At 37.0% G+C, this 21,423-nt stretch overlaps 1 protein-coding gene across 1 annotated transcript; it reads left to right on the top strand.

The window, feature by feature from the left end:
* Positions 1-7,339: 7,339 nt before the first annotated feature.
* Positions 7,340-8,316, top strand: LOC116104883 (geraniol 8-hydroxylase-like). The gene is made up of 2 exons (XM_031391323.1): positions 7,340-7,414; positions 7,674-8,316. Exons 1-2 carry the CDS (start codon positions 7,361-7,363, stop codon positions 8,280-8,282), a joined length of 663 nt encoding a protein of 220 aa, XP_031247183.1. The 5' UTR covers positions 7,340-7,360; the 3' UTR covers positions 8,283-8,316.
* The last annotated feature ends 13,107 nt before the right edge of the window (positions 8,317-21,423 follow it).

Genomic DNA, 21,423 nt, shown 5'->3' with positions numbered 1-21,423 from the left:
TCCAGCTGCAGAAAACAAGGAAAGAAACCGAAATTCAACTTTTATTGGTTCAAAGCATGGATGGAAATGGTGATCAGATTGGATTGCATTTGGATGACTTTGTTTGCATGTTTCTTTAATCTGTTCAATATAATTCCAAACATGTGAAGTTCTATAATACATGTTAGTTTCGGTGACCATACTATCTATTCATAAAACAATATAAAGTTATAATATTGAATGATGGAAGAATCTCTGGGGTTTGTTACTATATATACTTTATACGATTTAAATATAATATTTGTAATATGTGAAATTACATTTTTATATATTTATATTTGTTGTGTGAGAATATGAGGACAGCTCAAAGAAAGCAATAATTTGGAAGGAGCTTTAGCTCAAAGTAATTTGTGAGACGACAATCAGATGGAAGTGAGCTGCATTCAGAAGAAAAGCAAGCTACCTAACAAGTATCCTCCAAACCGCAAATGAGTTTTATTTTATTTGACAGATGTTATCCCCTAAAATCAAAGAAAACGACTATGGGATCGACTCTCTATAATTTCAACATGACAATTATACTAAAGATCATTGGATTTATAGAGAATTCAATAAATCCCAAATATTAGTTAAGGTACGATACAAATTGAAGCCATTCACAAACACCATAGCCAAATTATTGATAGATTAGCTTCTGCTACAACTAGACCAAAATGCAGACCCTCATTAATTTGCTGTTCTTTCCATGTTGTTTGAACTGCCATCCAGCTCAGTAGTAGTCGAACCTGCAAAAGATTTGGAAGATTCTTCATTCAAAATAATATTCTTAACAAATTCTCATCTTTATCAGAACCTCTTAGATCAGATTCACCCTCCTTTCTGGACGCCAAAACCAACTGATCTGTCCCCACTCCTCTCTTTAGCTTTGTACAACAATTTTATTCTTAACAAAGATTTAACCTATGTTTTGCACATGGCATGCGGCAATACACAAGGGTGTTAAGATTCTAGGGTTTATGATTAAACCTAAAATAGTCTCAAACAGGTCATCAATCAATCATTAAACACAAGACAAATGGAAAGTAAGAAGAACAAGCATAAAAATCAGGACACAGCAGTTTATAGTGGTTCGGCTTTACAGCCTACATCCACTCTCCAAGACTCACAATAAGGGATTTCATTATCAATCAATAATGTACAGTGAGAATGATTTCATCAGAACATAAGGGAAAAACAAACAAGGAAGGAACACACCAATTCGTAAAACCCTAACTCTCTCAACCCAGAATCTGCCTTTTCCTCTTACATAAGCAGGTGTTAAATACACATGCTTGAAGCCTGAATCATCATCCAGCTGTCTCTGATTCTCCATAACCGCAAGATCACAAGATCAATTCTGGAACATTCGGTAGGGTTGTGAGGTGTCGAAGAAAAACAGAAATGAGAGAGAGAAATGAAGTATGCGCACAAAATGAGATAACCCAAACAGATAGTATATTAGGTTTAGCCAAAAAACGACGTCACATAAGAGAGTTTGATTTTAACACTTAAGCTGACTTCCACCGTGGCAAATAAGGAGCCACATCACCACAATTCTCCACCTTGGCTTCTTGATTTGTCACCCTCCATGTGGCCTTGGAAATTTTTTTTAGTTCACTCTTGAACTTGAAGCAGGCTCATACAGAGCCTGTGTTTTTCAAATGGAACAGATTTTGTGAACATGTCTGTAGGATTATGAGATCCATCAATTTTCTCAATCTCAATTTCTCCTCTTTTAATCATTTCCCTAATAAAATGAAGACGGATATCAATGTGTTTGGTCCTTTCATGAGAAACTTGGTTTTTACAAAGGTGAATCGCACTCTGACTGTCACTGTTAATCTTCACTATCTGTTGCTTAATACCCAGCTCATTGATCAGACCTTTCAACCAGGTGGCCTCCTTTGTTGCCTCAGTCAATGTAACATATTCGGATTCAGTTGAACACAGGGTAACCATATGCTACAATTTTGATTTCCAACTGACAGTGTTTCCCCACAAAGTAAAAACAAACCCAGATGTAGACTTCCTTTTGTCTAAATCTCTTGCATAATCTGCATCACAAAACCCCTCAACACAATCATCACAAATATGGTTTTTCTTAAAAACAATTCCTGCTGATTTGGTTCCTTGTAAGTATCTCATAATCCATTTAAGAGCCATCTGGTGAGTCCTTCCTGGATTGCTCATAAATCTGCTAACCAAACTTACAGCAAACCCTAAATCTGGTCTGGAACATACCATCAAGTACATTAGGCTTCCCAGTGCACTAGCATAAGGTATCCCTGCCATATCAAGCTTCTCAGTTTCAGTCTATGGACTCTGCTCTCGTGAAAGTTTCAAGTGAGCACCGAGAGGAGTCTGAACAGATTTAGCATCTAGCATGTTGAATTTCTTCAGAATTTTCTCAGTGTAGTCCTTCTGGACTAACTTTAGACTTTCAGAAGCTCTATTTCTAACAATGGAAACACCAAGAATTTTCTGAGCCTGACCCAACTCTTTTATTTCAAACTTGGTGTTTAGTAATTTCTTCAGTCGACACAGCTCAGATTTATCATGGCATGCCACAAGCATATCATCCACATACAACAGTAAAAAAATATGTGTCAGTTCTGAGATTCTTTTATAGTAAAAACAGCTGTCAAAATTACATCTATTAAATCCTATTTCTAGCATAAAAGAATCAAATTTCTTATACCACTGTCGTGGTGACTGTTTCAAACCATACAATGATTTTTTTAATAGACAAACTTTACCTGTTGCACTGCTGTAGCCTTTAGGCTGCTCCATTAGAATACTTTCTTCCAAATCCCCATGCAAGAAAGCTGTCTTCACATCAAGTTGTTCTAATTCCAGATTGAATTGAACTACTAAAAAAATCAGGACCCTAATGGATGTATGTTTAACCAGGGGAGAAAATATTTCATTATAGTCAACCCCCTTTACTTGTGTGAACCCTTTTGCGACAAACCTAGCCTTGTACCTAGGTGCATCCTGAGTTTTTAGACCTGGTTTTCTTTTGAAAATCCATTTACATTTTACCACCCTACAGTTTTCTGGTTTATCAACCAAAACCCAAGTATTATTCTTCATAAGAGAATCAAATTATTCCTCAATGGCTTTCTTCCATTCCAATTTTTCAGATCCAGAAATTGCCTTTTGGAATGTCTTAGGTTCATCATTCATCTCTTCCTCCACCTGAAGAGCATAAGCAACCAGGTCTGCATATCCTAGTCTACTTGGAGGTCTGATTGTTCTCCTAATTCTATCTCTTGATAATTGATAATCATTCAAGTTTGAAGTATCTACACCTGGAGTATTCTGCCATACTTCATGATCACCAGTTGGTTCTTTCTCATGAGTATCTAACTCCTCAACTCTACCTTGATTCAAACTTGGGCTAAAACTGGAGTCTGTCACTTCTAGTTCTAGGTGTCTCGCTTCTGAATAAGTGTTCTCAGATTCATCAGGTTTGTTTCCTAAACCAGGTAGGGTATTTTCTTTGAATATGACATCTCTACTCACAATACATTTCTTATTTTCTAAATTCCAGAACTTGTAGCCTTTAACCCCATCTAGATATCCTAAGAAAATACATTTGATGGCTCTAGGTTTTAACTTTTCATCTTTGGAATGAACTTAGGCTAGACATCCAAAAACTCTAAGGTTTTCAAGGTTTACAGGATGACCAGTCCACCTTTAAAGTGGAACTCTAAAACCTATAGCTGATGAGGGTGTTCTGTTTATCAGGTAGACTGCAGTATGGGCTGCTTCTACCCAGAACTTGACTGGAAGTTTGGAACATGACAGGATGCTTCTTACCTTGTCTAGAATAGTCATATTCATCCTTTCACAGAGTCCATTCTATTGTGGAGTGTGTCTCACTGTCCTATGTCTAACTACCCCATTAATTCTACAGTAGTTATTGAACTCCTCATTAATGAATTCCAAACCATTATCAGTTCTTAACCTTTTTAGTTTCTTTCCACTTTGCTTTTCAACCATGGTTTCCCATTCCTTAAATCTAGAAAAGGCTTCATCCTTGGTTTTAAGGAAATAAATCCAAACATGCCTAGAGTAGTCATCTACAAGACTCAAAAAATACCTACACCCTCCAAGTGAATAATGCCTAGATGGTCCCCGTAAATCAGAATGCACATACTCAAGTGGTGAGCTTGAGTAGTGCTGTCCAGTCCCAAACTTTACCCTGCACATTTTCCCAAAAACATAGTGTTCACAAAAGTTCATATTCCCTGTTTTATCTCCACCTAGTAGGTTTTGTTTACTGAGTTCACCTAAGCCCTTTTCACTAACATGGGCAAGCCTTCTATGCCACAAGGTAGTCTTATCTAGTTCCTCAGTTGACCCAAAATTAGCCACTCCACTATTAGTCCTACCTTTCAACACATACAGTCTGTTTCTTTTCTCAGTCTTCATGACAACCAGGGAACCCTTTAAGACACTAAGACTCTCATTAGCAACCTTATAATTCAGACCTATAGAGTCTAAAGTTCCAAGAGAGATAAGATTTCGTTTTAGGTCAGGGATATACCTAACATCAATAAGTGTCTTAGTTAATCCACTATGGAGATTCAGTTTAACAGATCCAATTCCCTAAATATGATAGACAACATTATTTCCCATCATTACTTTCCCGCCATCTAAAGGTTGAAATGAGCTAAACCACTCCCTATTAGGTGTCATATGATAGGTACAACCAGTGTCTAAAATCCACTCTTCCCTAGTACTGCCCTCTGAAATAACTAGGACCTCTGAACTCTCATAACCTTTTGATACTACCCCTGCAATACCTCCATCATCCTCTTTCTCATATTTCTTCTTCTTTCTCTTAGGACAGTCTCTCCTAAGGTGACCCTCCTTATAACAGAAGAAACACTTCCATTTCCCAGGTTTGGACTTAGACCTATGTCTATTCTGCCCTCCCTTTTTCTAGTTCTTCTTTTCAGATCTTCCTCTTACTACAAGACCCTCACCATCACTCACATTTTTATCCTTAATCCTATTTTCAGTATCCTTAGCTGAGACACTTCTACTACTTCTTCTAATTTCAGAGTCTGCCTACCATATTTCAAAGTCTCTACAAAATTCGAATAAGTTTTGGGTAAAGAGTTTAACAAGATTACAGTTTGATCCTCATCACCTATTTCAATGGATATACTCTCTAAATCTTGTATTATCTTAAGAAAATCATTCTTATTATCTTTTAATGACTTTTCTTCATCCATCTTAAACCCAAACAAACTCTGTTTAAGAAATAACCGATTAGGTACAGTCTTAGACTGATAAAGTGAGTCTAAGCTACTCCATATCTCTGCAGTAGTCTTCTCCTTTTTTACTTCTCGAAGCACTTTGTCACCCAAGCCAAGGATCAGAGAGCTTTTGGCCTTGTTCAGCATGTCTTGTTTTTTAGTAGTGGTTAATGTTGCAGGTAACTCATCTTCTCCTTTCAAAGCTAACACTAAGCCCTCTTTAACCAGTACTGCCTCCATCTTTATTTTCCATAGTCCAAAGTCGTTCTCACCTGTAAACTTCTCAAGCTCATATTTAGTTGACATGTTTTCTCACAGATCAAAGAAACATTCAGCAACAGAATCAGTTTAAGGAAACTCAAAGAAATGTATTTAGGCAAGATTAAACAGAGAAACCCTAACTGGATCTTCAATCTAGCTCTGATACCAATTTGTTAAGATTTTAGGGTTTATGATTAAACCTAAAATAGTCTCAAACAGGTCATCGATCAATGATTAAACACAAGACAAATGGAAAGTAAGAAGAACAAGCATAAAAATTAGGACACAGTAGTTTATAGTGGTTCGGCTTTACAGCCTACATCCACTCTCCAAGACTCACAATAGGGGATTTCATTATCAATCAATAATGTACAGTGAGAATGATTTCATCAAAACATAAGGGAAAAACAAACAAGGAAGGAACACACCAATTCGTAAAACCCTAACTCTCTCAACCCAGAAGCTGCCTTTTCCTCTTGCATCAGCAGGTGTTAAATACACATGCTTGAAGCCTGAATCATCATCCAGCTGTCTCTAATTCTCCATAAGCGTAAGATCACAAGATCAATTCTGGAACATTCGGTAGGGTTGTGAGGTGTCGAAGCAAAACAGAAATGAGAGAGAGAAATGAAGTCTGCGCACAAAATGAGATAACCCAAACAGATAGTATATTAGGTTTAGCCAACCAACGATGTCGCATAAGAGAGTTTGACTTTAACACTTAAGCTGACTTCCACTGTGGCAAATAAGGAGCCACATCACCACAAAGGGAAATAGATACCTTAATGCGTTTGCTTTTGACTCCTTGATTATGATAGGATAAAAAAAACAAAATTACGTGAAGAAACGAATTCAAGTCACAATTTTATATATTATCACTAATTTTTTTTTTTTTTTTTTTTTTTTTTACAAGAAGATAGGTCATCTCTTTCCATTGCAATAAATTGTCAAACCTGAAACACCTGAGTTAGTATTCTCTAAACAAGAAAGAAAATGGATCTCTTATTTAGCTGTATACTGTGGCTTCTCTTCACATGGGTTTCAATTTAGCCTTCAATCCATTTTCAGAGGAAGCAATCCAACTTCCAGAAGCTCCTCCGGACCGACAAAATTTCCGATCATCGGGAACTCTTAGCTCTTGGTAAAAAACCTATAGGTCTTTAGCCAAGCTCGCCAAGATTAGGCTCCATAATGAGTCTTAAACTGGCCAGGTGACACCATAGTCATTCTTCCGAATCCATGGCCAAACAAGTTCTTCAAATCCACGATTCATCTTTCTGTAATCGTTCCGTCCCCGACGCCCTCCTCGCCCCCCGGCATGATGACTTCAGCCTGGGTTGGCTACCAGGTCCACTGAGTGGAGAACTCTCAGGAAAATCAGCAACTCTAATATTTTCACTACTCAAAAAATGGATGCTAATCAAGACCTCCGGCGCAAGAAAGTGCTACAGCTCATTTCTTACGTCAAGAAAGTTGCGATGCCAGTAGAGCCATAGATATTGGCGAGCAGCTTTCACTACTACTTTAATTTGATATCAAACACTATATTTCCGTTGATTTGGCTGAACCGAAATCAGAGTTTTCCAAGAGTTCGGGAGCTCGTGTGGAGTATTATGGTGGAAGTGGAAAGCCTAACATGGCCGATATTTTCCTGTGCTTAAAAAAATTGACCCCAAGGGATAAAGCGCCGCATGACGATTCATTTTGGGAAGAGTTGGACCTCTTTGATCGCATGATCGATCAACGCTGAAGCTGAGAGAAGAGCCTGGTTATGTTAAAACCAATGACGTGCTGGAAATTTACTCAACATTATGGAAGACAAAACTGAAGCTATCAACAGAAATTATATCAAACACTTATTTCTGGTTTGTATTTCTTTTAACTTGTATTGGTTAAAGCTTAATTACATATCCTGAACACCCAGCTCCCTGTGAAGATATGGTTGGATTTTCTTTATTCACTTCAAAATATGGGACTCAATAGAACGCGTCACATCAAAGGTCAAATCAAGAGAACGTTTCTTAATCACTATTTGAAGTGCGTAAGGATAATTCAGACAATATGTTCACAGTTGGCAAGGGTGTTTAATATTCTTTATTTGTTAACAAATTTCATGGGTAACGGGATTTATTTGCTGCCGGTACTGACACAACTTCCAGCACACTGGAATGGGCAATGGCGGAACTCCTCCATAATCCTGAAGCTTTATCAAAAGCCCGATTGGAGCTGGAGCAAACCATAGGCAAAGGGAACCCAGTTGAGGAATCAAACATCACTCAGTTACCTTACTTACAAGCAATCATCAAAGAAACTTTCAGATTGCATCCACCAGTTCCCTTTTTAATTCCCCGCAAACCCTCGACAGACACGGAAATCAACGGCTTCACAATCCCGAAGGACTCACAAGTTCTAGTCAATGCATGGGCGATTGGCAGAGATGCAAACACATGGAACAACCCCAACACTTTTCTCCCCGAAAGATTCTTGGGGTCGGATGTTGATGTAAAAGGCAGAAACTTCGAGCTCATTCCATTTGGTGGGGGGCGGCGAATCTGCCCCGGTTTGCCACTGGCGACGAGAATGCTGCATTTGATGTTGGGTTCGCTTCTTAACGGCTTTGATTGGAAGCTTGAAGATGGTGTTACGCCTGAGAAGATGGACATGGAAGACAAGTTCGGCATCACTGTACAGAAAGCGCGGCCGCTTCTTGCTGCCCCAGTTGCGTGCAAATAGAATAAGTTTGACTTGTCTGAATTATCTTTATTTTTTTTTTTGAATGACTTCAAATCTTCTTGTTTTTATTTTAGTATTTTTTATAGCATTTTTGATATTTTTAAAGTGGGTGCGAATAACAGGTAGGATTTAAAAATTAACAAAAACACCTTTTAAATTTGTTAATTTATTAAACATCTCTTAATAAAAACAATTAGAATTATAAAAACACTCTCACCCACTCATTAATATCAGTAGCCGGCCACCACCGTCGGAGGATGGCCGAATTTGTCGTATCGACGTGCAATCGATTGGATTTGATTGGTCGTGCATTGAGATGATATTTTATAGTCAGATCCATCGTGGATCTAGCCGAAAAAGGCCATAGATCTGGCTATATTTGGTCGTTAATGATGGCTAAAGATATGGTCAATAACGGCCATATCTTTGGCCATCGTTGACGACCAGCTATAGCCAAAGATCTAGCTGAAAAATGATAGATTGATGTACTATCGGTAAGATCCAATCAGTAGTACGCTATTATACCAGATTCTGATCACCTTTCAGCAATGGTCGTCAGAATCTAGCAAATGTGGGTAGGTGAGGGTGTTAATAAACTTAAGGGTCTAAAAAAAATTGAATAAAATATAATAGTATTTACTAAATAATGAAACAAACAATTATTTTGAGAATAGGGTTGGAAATAGGATATAAAATATTCTACCAAACAGACCGAAGTACATTTTCTTATAATACCATCTTAGTAATTCTTGTGGTAACAGAAAGTTTCTCAAACAAACCTGACGGAGCCCAAAAGTTTCCTAATAAATACATGATTAAAGATTAGAGATTAGGTGGAAGGATTGAATTAGGTGAAAGGGAATGCACATTTTCCTAATTAGAAAAAGGAAATGAAATCATTCTTTTACCCATTTTAATCCTCATTTTTCAACTCAAAGAAGGCTAGTGGTGGTGGATCACTTAATTAAACATTAAAAGTTGTTTGTAAATTTGTCTCCATCTCTAAAATGGCGACACCTTTCTTCCATGAAGTTTGTCATATCCTCATTTAAGGTTTATTTAATTAAGCCGTGGGGCTGATTAGCATCACTGTTATTACCAAATGTGGGATTTTATATTAAATCAGCTGAATGGCATCATTGCTGTATCATAGATGATGGGAATATATTCCCAAATCAACGGCTGCGTTTGTTTCAGTTTTGGGAATACTACTTTTAGTATTCCCAAAAAAGTTAAATAGTAAAATACCCAAAAACTCAGATTTTTGGGAATACTACTCCCAATATTATTCAACTTTTTTTAAACCCCTTAAATTTGATAATTTAATTAAATACCCCTAAATATTTTTTTTTTAAAATTACAAAAACACCTCAATAATCCACATTTACCAGATTCTGGCCACCACCATCGGAAAATGGCCGGAATCTGGTAGGATGGCGCACTACCGGCTGAATCTGGCCGGTAGTGCGTCGATCTAGCCTTTTCCGGCCAGATCCACGGTGGATCTGGCCGGAAAAAGCCAGATCTAAGGCCAAAGATCTGGCCGTTGACGGCCAGATCTTTGGCCGTAACAGTCAGTCACGACGGCCAACAAACGGTCGTCGTTGACCATCAACGACGACCGTTTGTTGGCCATCGTTGAGAGCAAATACGGCCAGATCTGGCGGTTGACGGCCAGATCTGGCCGTAGATCTGGCCTTTGCCGGCCAGATCCACCGTGGATCTAGCCGGAAAAGGCCATATCGGCACATGACCGGCAAGATCCAGCCGGTCATGCGCCCATAAGGTGACTTCAGCCACCTCCGGTGGTGGCGGCCGACTGGGGGTGTTTGAGGGTGGGTTAGGGGTATTTTTGTTAACTTTTAATGTTTTATTATAGGGAGTATTTTGTAAAAAAATAAATATATAGGGTATTTTATTAATTTATAAATCCTACATCGTAATACCCACCCAATTCAACTTTTTTTTTAACTTTTTTCAAAAAACTTTTCCCAAAACCCCCAAATTTTGAACCAAACGGAGCCTATATATTGTATGCTAACTACTAATAACAATTAATTTAAAGATTTAAGAGGAAAAAAAAAATTCATAAGTAGCATCAATTCATTAGAGGGTGGGTAACACCCCATTGCATTCTAGATTTTTTACCCTTTTTTTTTTTTTAAAGAATAATACTATACTTACAACTCAATCTTATAAATTTTATTTCATAACCGCGATATGATAACTCGCAATTGGCCAACTCGTAATCCGGCAAGCATGACTCATTGTTTGGCAAACATAACTCATTATGAGATGACTAATTGTGAGCATCAGTTGTAAGAGAAAGTTTATAAAACTAGGTTGTGAGTCAATCTTTATTGTTTTTATAATGTAATGATGACAAACTCCATTGATAATAGGCTAATAATTAACCTTTTTTATGGGTTCTACTATTATTAAAGGGTTAATTAATGATTCGACCCTCTTGTGATTAAATTGAATAAAAAAAAAACTCATAAATTGTTAAAAATAACAAAAAGTTATTTATCATAGTGAAATGTTACCTTTCAGTTTGAAAATCTGTATAATAATACAAAAAAAATTTCGAAGATGCCTTTGTTTGAGTAAATACTAAATTCCATTTTGCATGCATGAATTTAATAACTAAAACTGAATGTAAAAAAATTAGATTAAAAAAAAAAAAAAATCATGGGAACCAATGTGCCGAATTAAGTGAAGATAGAATGAACTTTCTATTGGGCCTATCCTTGGGCTAAAGAGACTTTAGTTGGATCTAATTTGTTAACCTTTTAAATACACAACAAAACTTTCTAGTACCATAATTTTTTTTCCCTTCCAAAGAGTGAAATTACATGAAAATAAAGGGTGTGTTATATTATGAATTTTGTGTATCTGTTTTTTGGTTTTTTGAAAATGATTGAAAAGGGAAAAAATGAAAATGCATTTTGTATGTTTGTTTGAAAACGTGTTTGGTATGCTTGTCTGAAAACACAAAGAAAAGAATAAAAAAATACAAAATTAATCATCTTCACAACCAATAAAACTCATTCAAAGTACCATTTATTTTGTTCATATATCTTGAAGAGTTTGTCTCGAATATGTCAATAGTTGATTTCTGTTTGCAATTTTGTACAAAAATATCTTGATTTGATAGGAGAATTGTTTAAAAGAGAGAAGGAAAAAAAAAAAAAATATATATATATATATATATAACTTTTTATTAAAAACGTTAATTTTTTTGTAAAAATGGTGGTTCATAGCCTTTCCCCTGCCTGCCGTTTATTTTTTTTTATTTATTTTTTTTTTTTGCATTAAAACTTTAAGAACAGTAAACTAACAGATATTATACAAGTTCTAAGGGACAAAAATTCGAAACAAAATGCTTAGTTCATAAACGAACTCAACCAGAATTGTTGATTTTTCCTTTTTCCAATAATCAAGAGTTCAATGGACACAATTCTACTTTGAACACCTCTATCATAATTTTATAAAATAAAGTTTTATTATATATCCTCACTTAGAACTCACCTTTTATCCTTGTTATGCCTAAAAAGTCACGCTTATGTCAGCCTAATAAATGTCTTTTTATACTAGCTGCCAAGCTCATACTGCCTCAAAGATATTCATACCAACCCTATCTTCTTTCAAGAAATGAATGGATGAGAGCCTTCCATGTGTCAAGTCAACTTGCAAAACACTCATTACATTGAGTGCAACAGTGTATAAATTGACACTTCTCTTCCCAAAGAGGGGGGCTGGGCTTATGAGAGTTAACCATAGATAATAGCTCAATTCTCTCTCTGTAAACATTGTATTTCTTCATCTTTGTATGCTTATGGGCAATATCATAGAAATAGTCAGAGATCAATAAAATAACAGTGGATGTAGGAGTCGACTGTTTGAGCATCCGAACCACTATAAAAACCCCTCTTGCCAATCTTTTATTTATGTTTTCTACAACATATATAATCTCAGCTCCATATTCAAATCTCATGGATCCATCACGTGTAATTTCTAAGGCTCTCTTAGCACTTTGCACATGCGAGTCGTTGACGTCCAAAATCAATCGTCAACAATCCTTAATTTATTTAATAAAAAGCTTATGAAAAAAGAGATTATTAGAATAGAGTTTATATGAGTAGAGTTTTTGTGAAATTTTGATAGTTGTTCGGTTAGGAAAATGTTAAAGAGCTTTCTAATATTAATTTACCAAAAAGAGTTTTAATATACAAGAATAGATCAAGTTAAATTTATCAAATTGAATAAAAATATTTTTGAAATTTCAATAGTCTAAATAAGCTCAAAAAGAGCTTGTGGGTGAAGCTCTTCTCTTGTCAGTTGCAAAATAACTTACATCTCAAGGGGTTGGTTGTAACGCCCCACTTGAGGTACGTAATTAAATTATTGTTGCATTACTTGAATGTTTATTGATTTATTCTCAATTGAGCTTGTATATTGTTAATATTGGTTGGTTGGCCCTTAGTTGAATTTTGTTGAAGTTATTTTGAGAAAAATGTGAAGAAAATCCCTTAAACTTGCATTAAGGGTAAAATGGTCTTTTCACTCAAAATTAGTTGAAATTGTGGAGAGTGAAAAGAGATAGAATTTCATGGAGAATGCAATAAAAATGAGGGCATTATGGTAATTGACTAAGGGACATAGATGGAATTTTAGCGAAAGTGCAAGGGCAAAATGGGAAAGTGTGGTTATAAATTAATGTGTTAAGGGTTTGAAACCCTTATTTTCGTTCATTCCACCCCCCACACTTCTCCTCCTTTTTTCTCTCAAATTTTCATTCACTTCTCCAAGGAATTTGAGGGCTTTTGAGTAGATTTTCATAGGGTTTTGATTTAAGGCATCAAAAGGTAAGGATTCAAGCTCTTTATCTATGATTTATTTGTGTAAAGGTTGAATTCTTATGAAGTTTATGATTAGGGTTAAGAGAAGATTGGAATCCAACAATAGTTGAGAGCTTAGGAGAGACTACTCAAGCACAAGGTAAGTAAATCCAACCAAGTTGAGATTTGAGAAATCTTTTGAGTAGAGATTTAGTAGAGATTTATATATGTATGAGTATGTTATACTTACTGAAAAATTGAGATGAGATGTGTGCTTAGTCATAGTTGTTGGATATGCTTAAATTATGAGAAGTGTTTTTGATGTGTAATGAGAGAGTGAAATTGAGTTGAAGTTGGAGGAGTTTTGTATGAATATTTTTGGGAGTGTTTTCCTTGGCAGGAATTATGACTATATGAGGGAGTTTTTCTCCCATTTTGGATGGTTAAAAAGAGAAGGAGAGTTGTAGTTAGAGAAGAGTTTTTGTATGCACATAAGTTGCTTGATGAAATGCCTAAGTGAAATCTGTCCTGTCACAGCCGTGACTTTCTAAGTGAATTTTGGGCATCTTAAGGATTGAACTGGGTTTAGACCAAAACATAAAAGTTGTAGCTCTGTCTCTAAGCTTTAAAACAAGACAAAAACCATAGCAATCCGATATGTATAACGTAAGTTATGTCGTTTTTAGTGTGACCTGTGCAGAATGACGATTTTGGAGCAATATTGCATTTGGCATTTCAAAAGTGCATTAATGAGTATGAACCATCCATATGCATTAATTGTGCATTGAGAAGTAGTTTGAGAAAGAATAGAGAATGTTGAGTATGAGCTACCTTATGAGTACTAGCTTAAGAGTAGAGAATTTTGAGTATAAGCTATACTATGAGTAATAGTTTGAGTGAGAAAGAGTAGAGAATGTTGAGAATAGTAACTCTTAAGAGTAAAGAGAATGAGAACACTCTGATAGTAAAGAGAAAGAGAGATTGAGCACTAGCGAATAAAAGAGAGAAAAGTGCTACAGAAGAGAATAGAGTAGGTTGTGCGATGGGGAACCCGTGAGTGATGAGTAGAGTCACGAGAGTGGGTGCTTTGTGATCCCCAGCCGTGCCTCCGGTAAGATGGGGCCGTGACCGTCACGAGAGTGGGTGCTTTGTGATCCCCAGCCGTGCCTCCGGTAAGAAGGGGCCGTGACATTCGAGAGATAAAGAGAGAGAGAATACACTCACATGGCCAAGGGTTCCGAATCCATGCATGACCGAGTCCGATCGGCAGAGAATGAGTAGAAGTCACGAAGAGTGGGTTGGTGCTTTGTGATCTCCACCCAGCCGTGCCTCCGGTAAGATGAGGTCGTGACATGCAAGTGAGGAAGAATGAGCAAACATGAGAAAGAGTAAAGAGAGACAATGAGTAGGGTTACGAAGAGTGGGATGAGTACCCAGCCGTGCCTCCGGTAAGATGAGGTCGTGACCTACAGCAGGAAGTTAACGGAAAAGAGTTATGAGAAAGAGAGACAGAAAGAGAATCAGTAGAAGTCACGTAGAGCGGGAGAAGTCCCGGCCGTGCCTCCGGTAAGATGGGGCCGTGACATTCAAAGAGCGAGTTAGTAGAAATGAATTATGAGAAATGAGAATGAGATAGTAGAGAGAATGAGAAAGCTTGAGAAAGAATGAGATAGAGAGAGAGAGTATGAGAAAGAATGAGAGGTTTTGAGCTAGTAAGAATAGAGAGTAGAAGAAAGAAACATGCAGTTCTTTTGCCTTAATTGCATATACATCTCATACATGCATGCACCATGATTTCTTCCATGGTTAGTGAGAGTATAATGAGCACAAGAGAGAACCATGATTTTCCTTCATGGTGAGTATGATGAGAATAAGAGAGAACCATGATTTTCCTTCATGGTGAGTAAGCATAAGAGAAGAAGAAAAGAGAATGAGAACAGAGAGAAAGAAAGAATAAAAAGAGCAGAACAGAGTTAAAGGAGAATAAAAGTATTAGCAAGAAAGAGAAAAACAGTGAGAATTAGAAATAGAAGAACGGTAGAGTAAGGAAAGAACCAAAGAGTGAGTTGTGGTGACAGGTAGTAGAGGATTTACTTACTGAGCATTGTTGTGCTCACCCCACTGTTCTTCCTTGTTTTGCAGGAATTAGGAGCAGCGGTCGGATGGACGTCGAGGAGCGGAGAGTATTGGCACTACTGTCCACCAGTTATGATATTTTGTATTAAGTAGAAAGTTTTTAATATAGAGTACTTTGTATATGTAGAAAATTATATTTTATGAGTAAAGAAAAGTTTGAGCCCACTATCTTCCATACGCTATGTATGTCTATAATTTGCATAGTATGCATTATCTGAATAGTAGTAGAGAGCAGGTGTTACATTTTTGGTATCAGAGCAAAGATTTTGGGATTTGACAGTGTGCCACTCTCGCCGCCATGACGTTCCCGTAGCCGACTGTTGTCAGTTAAGTCTTTCCTTGCTTAAAGTGTTATTTGAGTTGTTTAATGTGGTTGTCTTGTCAATGAGATACAAGACCCGAGTATGAGATGAGAATAAGAAAGCAGTGAGTGTAGGGAAACCTACTTCCCTGAGTTGAATTAGAAGGAATTGAAACCCCATCCAAGTGTGGCCTACTAGAAGAGAAAGAGAAAGGTCGGTACCTTAGATGGTACAGAATCAGATTGAGTCGATTCATGGGCTCCCAAGTCATCATTAGCTGTCAGAGGTTAAAGGTATAAGATCCGTTGAAGTGTATGACGGCATTGGTTCCTATGATGGATCAGGAGAAGATCCGGTATACAAGTCTCTTGTTTTAGAGGGCTACCCAAGTTTTATGGGAATTAATGGTGATGGTTTTGTCATGATTTGGGAAGAGTTTAGAAGATGGTTGAAGTTGAGAATAGTTGGCAAGGTTCATAAGAAGGTGCAAAAGTTTATCAGTTTTAGTAAGGATTGAGTACAGTGAAGAGTAGGCAGTGAGAGTTAACTCCCTTGTAAGGTTTGTTCCTGGAATAGTGAATACTCCAGAGTTGAGAAAAGACAAGTGGTCCATGGGCTAAAAATCAGAGGGACTAGAACCTCCTTGAGCTTAGATTGAAGTTTGAGAAAAGGAATGATTTATTCAGGAAAGTTCGTAGTGATCCATGAAAGAGAGTTAACAATTGATTAGCTAGTATCCTTTGCCCTACTTGGATGTTTTTAGGCATGAATTCCCTAAGGGAGATATGGAGTAGAGGTTGATTGCCGAGGGAAGAGTGAGATTCAATCATAATATCATTTCCAAAATTACAGGGGGCCATTAGTTTAGTATGTTGAGTTCATGTGGTGCTACGTAGTGATGTCCCATTACCAGAGATTCAAAGTGTGCTAGTAGTCCGAGAATTTATGGGGGTATTTCTGAAAGAGTTATCGGGCTTACCTCCGAAAAAAGCAGTTGAGTTTAGTGTTGAACTGGCACCGGGGACAGCACCGATTTCTAAAATCCCTTATCTAGTGGCCCTAGCCGAGCTTCAAGAATTGAAGAAGCATCTCCAAGAGTTCTTAGATAAAGGTCTTATCCGACCAAGTCATTCTCCCTAGGGAACTCCGATCTTGTTTGTAGAAAAGAAAGAAGGGTCATTACGGATGTGTATTGATTGCAGAGAAATGAATAACTAATAGTGAAGAATAAATGCCCGTTACCATGGACGGATGATCTTTAGACCAGTTAAGGAGTACACTAGTATTTTCCAAGAGTGATTGGAGGTCGGGTTACCATCAAGGTGTTTCTTAATTGTCTTGCTCAGTTTATAGTAGTCTTTACCCTAAAGTTTGGAGACATTACCTTTATGGTGCCTGGAGTAAGAGCTTCACCGACCATAGAGTTTAAAGTATTTCCTTACTTACAAGGAGGTGTTGAGTATGAGACAGAAGAAATGGTTAGAGTTAGTTCAACAGTATAAAGATTGAGATCATGTTAGCAAGGATTGCCACGTTAGGAGTCTAGTCTACAAATAAGAGGGCTCTTTACGAGACTTGGTACGGTAGACTATGTTGAACTCCGTTGTACTGAGATGTGTGGGCAAGAAAGATGAATTAAATACAGTTCTTGGGCTAGAAATGACTCAGGAATTGATCGAAGAGATAAAGTGAATCAAAAATAGAATAAATCAAGCCCAACCGAAATAGAAAAGCCGATAGATTTGAAGAGAAAAGTTATGGATTTCAGAGTGGGTGTAGAGTATTTTTAAGACTTTTCCCCCTATAACCGGGTAACGTGTTTAATAGCAGAGGGAAGTTAGCACCGAGGTGTAGAAGTCCATTTGAGATATTATAATGAGTGGAAAGGTGCTTGACATTACCCCCTAGTATGGACAAAAGTATATAATGTGTTTTTATATTTCGATGCTTCGAAAGTATACAAGTGATCCCTCCCATGTTTTGAGTATTGAGTATGAAGATTGGGAATCCTAGTTTGAGAGACGTCCAATTCAAATATTGGACAGAGAGATCAAGGAGCTCCAAAACAAGAATTTCCCTCTAGTGAAAGTACGGGAGGTAAAACAAGGTATGCAGAACCGCTACTCGAAGTTGTTCATTTGAATTTCGGGGACGAAATTCTTTTAAGGGGGGGGGGGGGGGGGGGGGGGGGGTTGGTTGTAACGCCCCACTTGAGGTACGTAATTAAATTATTGTTGCATTACTTGATGTTTATTGATTTATTCTCAATTGACTTGTATTTGTTAATATTGGTGGTTGGCCCTTAGTGAATTTGTTGAAGTTATTTTGAGAAAAATGTGAAGAAATCCCTTAAACTTGCATTAAGGGTAAAATGGTCTTTTCAATCAAAATTAGTTGAAATTGTGGGGAGTGAAAAGAGAAGAATTTCATGGAGAATGCAATAAAAATGAGGGCATTATGGTAATGACTAAGGGACATAGATGGATTTTAGCGAAAGTGCAAGGGCAAAATGGGAAGTGTGGTTTAAATTAATGTGTTAAGGGTTTGAACCCTTATTTCGTTCATTCCACCCCCCACACTCTCCTCCTTTTTCTCTCAAATTTTCATTCACTTCCAAGGAATTTGAGGGCTGAGTAGATTTTCATAGGGTTTTGATTCAAGCATCAAAAGGTAAGGATTCAGCTCTTTATCTATGATTTATTTGTGTAAAGGTTGAATTCTTATGAAGTTATGATTAGGGTTAAGAGAAGATTGGAATCCAACAAAGTTGAGAACTTAGGAGAGACTACTCAAGCACAAGGTAAGTAAATCCAACCAAGTTGAGATTTGAGAAATCTTTTGAGTGAGAGATTTATATATGTATGAGTATGTTATACTTACTGAAAAATTGAGATGAGATGTGTGCTTGTCATAGTTGTTGGATATGCTTAAATTATGAAAGTGTTTTTAGTGTATGAGAGAGTGAAATTGAGTTGAGTTGGAGGAGTTTTGTATGAATATTTTGGGAGTGTTTTCCTTGGCAGGAATAGACTATTGAGAGAGTTTTCCTCCCATTTTGGATGGTAAAAAGAGAAGGAGAGTTGTAGTTAAGAGAGTTTTGTATGCACATAGTTGTTGATAAATGCTAAGTGAAACTGCCCTGTCACAGCCGTGACTCTAAGTAATTTTTGGATTTACGGACTGAACTGGGTGAACCAAAACATAAAGTTGTAGCCCTATTCCTAAGCTTTAAAACGAGACCAAAACCGTAGTAATCCGAGGTGTATAACCAAGTTATGCCCTTTTTAGTGTGACCTGTGCAGAATGACGTTTTGAGCAATATTGCATTTGGCATTTCAAAAGTCATTAATGAGATGACCATCCATATGCATTAATTGTGATTGAGAAAGTAGTATTGAGAAAGATAGAGATGTTGAGTATGAGCTACCTATGAGTACTAGCTTAAGAGTAGAGAATTTTGAGTATAAGCTATACTATGAGTAATAGTTTGAGTGAGAAAGAGTAGAGAATGTTGAGAATAGTAACTCTAAGAGTAAAGAGAATGAGAACACCTAATAGTAAAGAGAAAGAGAGATTGAGCACTAGCGAATAAAAGAGAGAAAGTGTACAGAGAGAATAGAGTAGGTTGTGCGATGGGGAAACCGGTGAGTGATGAGTAGAGTCACAAGAGTGGGTGCTTTGTGATCCCCAGCCGTGCCTCCGGTAAGATGGGGTCGTGACCGTCACGAGAGTGGGTGCTTTGTGATCCCCAGCCGTGCCTCCGGTAAGAAGGGGCCGTGACATTCGAGAGATAAGAGAAAGAGAATACACCACATGGCCAAGGGTTCCGAATCCATGCATGACCGAGTCCGATCGGCAGAGAATGAGTAGAAGTCACGAAGAGTGGGTTGGTGCTTTGTGATCTCCACCCAGCCGTGCCTCCGGTAAGATGAGGTCGTGACATGCAAGTGAGGAAGAATGAGCAAACATGAGAAAGAGTAAAGAGAGACAATGAGTAGGGTTACGAAGAGTGGGATGAGTACCCAGCCGTGCCTCCGGTAAGATGAGGTCGTGACCTACAGCAGGAAGTTAACAGAAAAGAGTTATGAGAAAGAGAGACAGAAAGAGAATCAGTAGAAGTCACGTAGGGCAGGAGAAGTCCCGGCCGTGCCTCCGATAAGATGGGGCCGTGACATTCAAAGAGCGAGTTAGTAGAAATGAATTATGAGAAATGAGAATGAGATAGTAGAGAGAATGAGAAAGCTTGAGAAAGAATGAGATAGAGAGAGAGAGTATGAGAAAGAATGAGAGGCTTTGAGCTAGTAAGAATAGAGAGTAGAAGAAAGAAACATGCAGTTCTTTTGCCTTAATTGCATATACATCTCATACATGCATGTACCATGATTTCTTCCATGGTTTGTGAAAGTATAATGAGCACAAGTGAGAACCATGATTTTCCTTCATGGTGAGTATGATGAGAATAAGAGAGAACCATGATTGTCCTTCATGGTGAGTAAGAATAAGAGAAAAAGAACAGAGAGAAAGAAAGAAAAAGGAGCAGAACAGGGTTAAAGGAGAATAAAAGTATTAGTAAGAAAGAGAAAAACAGTGAGAATTAGAAATAGAAGAACGGTAGAGTAAGGAAAGAACCAAAGAGTGAGTTGTGGTGACAGGTAGTAGAGGATTTACTTACTGAGCATTGTTGTGCTCACCCCACTGTTCTTCCTTGTTTTGCAGGAATTAGGAGCAACGGTCGGATGGACGTCGAGAAGCAGAGAGTATTGGCACTACTGTCCACCAGTTATGATATTTTGTATTAAGTAGAAAGTTTTTAATATAGAGTACTTTGTATATGTAGAAAATTATATTTTATGAGTAAAGAAAAATTTGAGCCCACTATCTTCCATACGCTATGTATGTCTATAATTTGCATAGTATGCATTATCTGAATAGTAGTAGAGAGCAGGTGTTACATTGGTCTAACGATCAAAGAAGTTTGTTTCCTTCATTGAGTTTCTGAGTTCAAACCTTGAGGTCATCTATCGCAATAATAATATTGTGGGTTACCTGGTCCTGCCACAATAATATTGTAGTTTGCCTAGTCCTTTGGTCTTGTAGAGCATTTAATGGATTCCAGGGGTTAATTGAGGTGCTTGCAAGCTAGTCCAAACACCCGGATTACCAATAATAATAATAATAATAATAATAATAATAATAATAATAATAATAACAACTTATTCAAAATTTCACAAGCACTTTTGAGATGCAACCAAACTAAATAAGCTCTAAAAAATTTCAAAAGCACTTATAAATTTAAATAAGCTCTTTTGGCCAATAAATAAGTCAAAGTAAATAGAATTTAAATAAACTTTTCTACTTAATTATTTGTCTCCAATACTTGGCACTAATTTATAGTTATCATCTTTTGATGCTTAAAGTTATACTTTTCTAAAATATTGTATACATGAATTCTGTCGCTTACGCACGCATGCACACACTTATTCATTTTTTATCCTTTTTCTTGCTATTTTTTTTTATTAGAATTGCAATTATATTGAAATATAAGAGATTTTCAAATTTTACGGTAAGCGAAAACTCTCGGAACTTACTAAAGACCCTTCTAAACATATTTAAAAAAAAAAAAAAAAAATTGTCCTAAAACTATATAAAGCCACCTTAGAGGGTTGTTTTTTTGATAAAAATATACTGGTTGATTATAAATTCTAAGAATTTCATAAGAGTTCATAGGGCTAATACCATGCACACCCCTTAAAGTTTGATGAAATAATTAAGAGTAAACCACTTTTTCCGACCGAAATAATAGCCTAACGACACTATCTCGCCAAGAACTTTCAAAATATAACTTTATTACCCAAAATATAG

This window comes from Pistacia vera, unplaced genomic scaffold (assembly GCF_008641045.1).
Source record: "Pistacia vera cultivar Batoury unplaced genomic scaffold, PisVer_v2 Contig487, whole genome shotgun sequence".
Taxonomy (NCBI): Eukaryota; Viridiplantae; Streptophyta; class Magnoliopsida; order Sapindales; family Anacardiaceae; genus Pistacia; species Pistacia vera.
Note: the sequence above shows the minus strand (reverse complement) of the source record. Positions and strands in the feature narration are given on the sequence as shown.

Excerpts from the sequence above, each read along its gene's own strand:
- LOC116104883 (XM_031391323.1), top strand. The coding sequence starts at position 7,361 with ATGGAAGACAAAACTGAAGCTATCAACAGAAATTATATCAAACACTTA. Across the intron at positions 7,415-7,673 it reads ATATCAAACACTTATTTCTG|GATTTATTTGCTGCCGGTAC; the intron begins GTTTGTATTTCT and ends CATGGGTAACGG.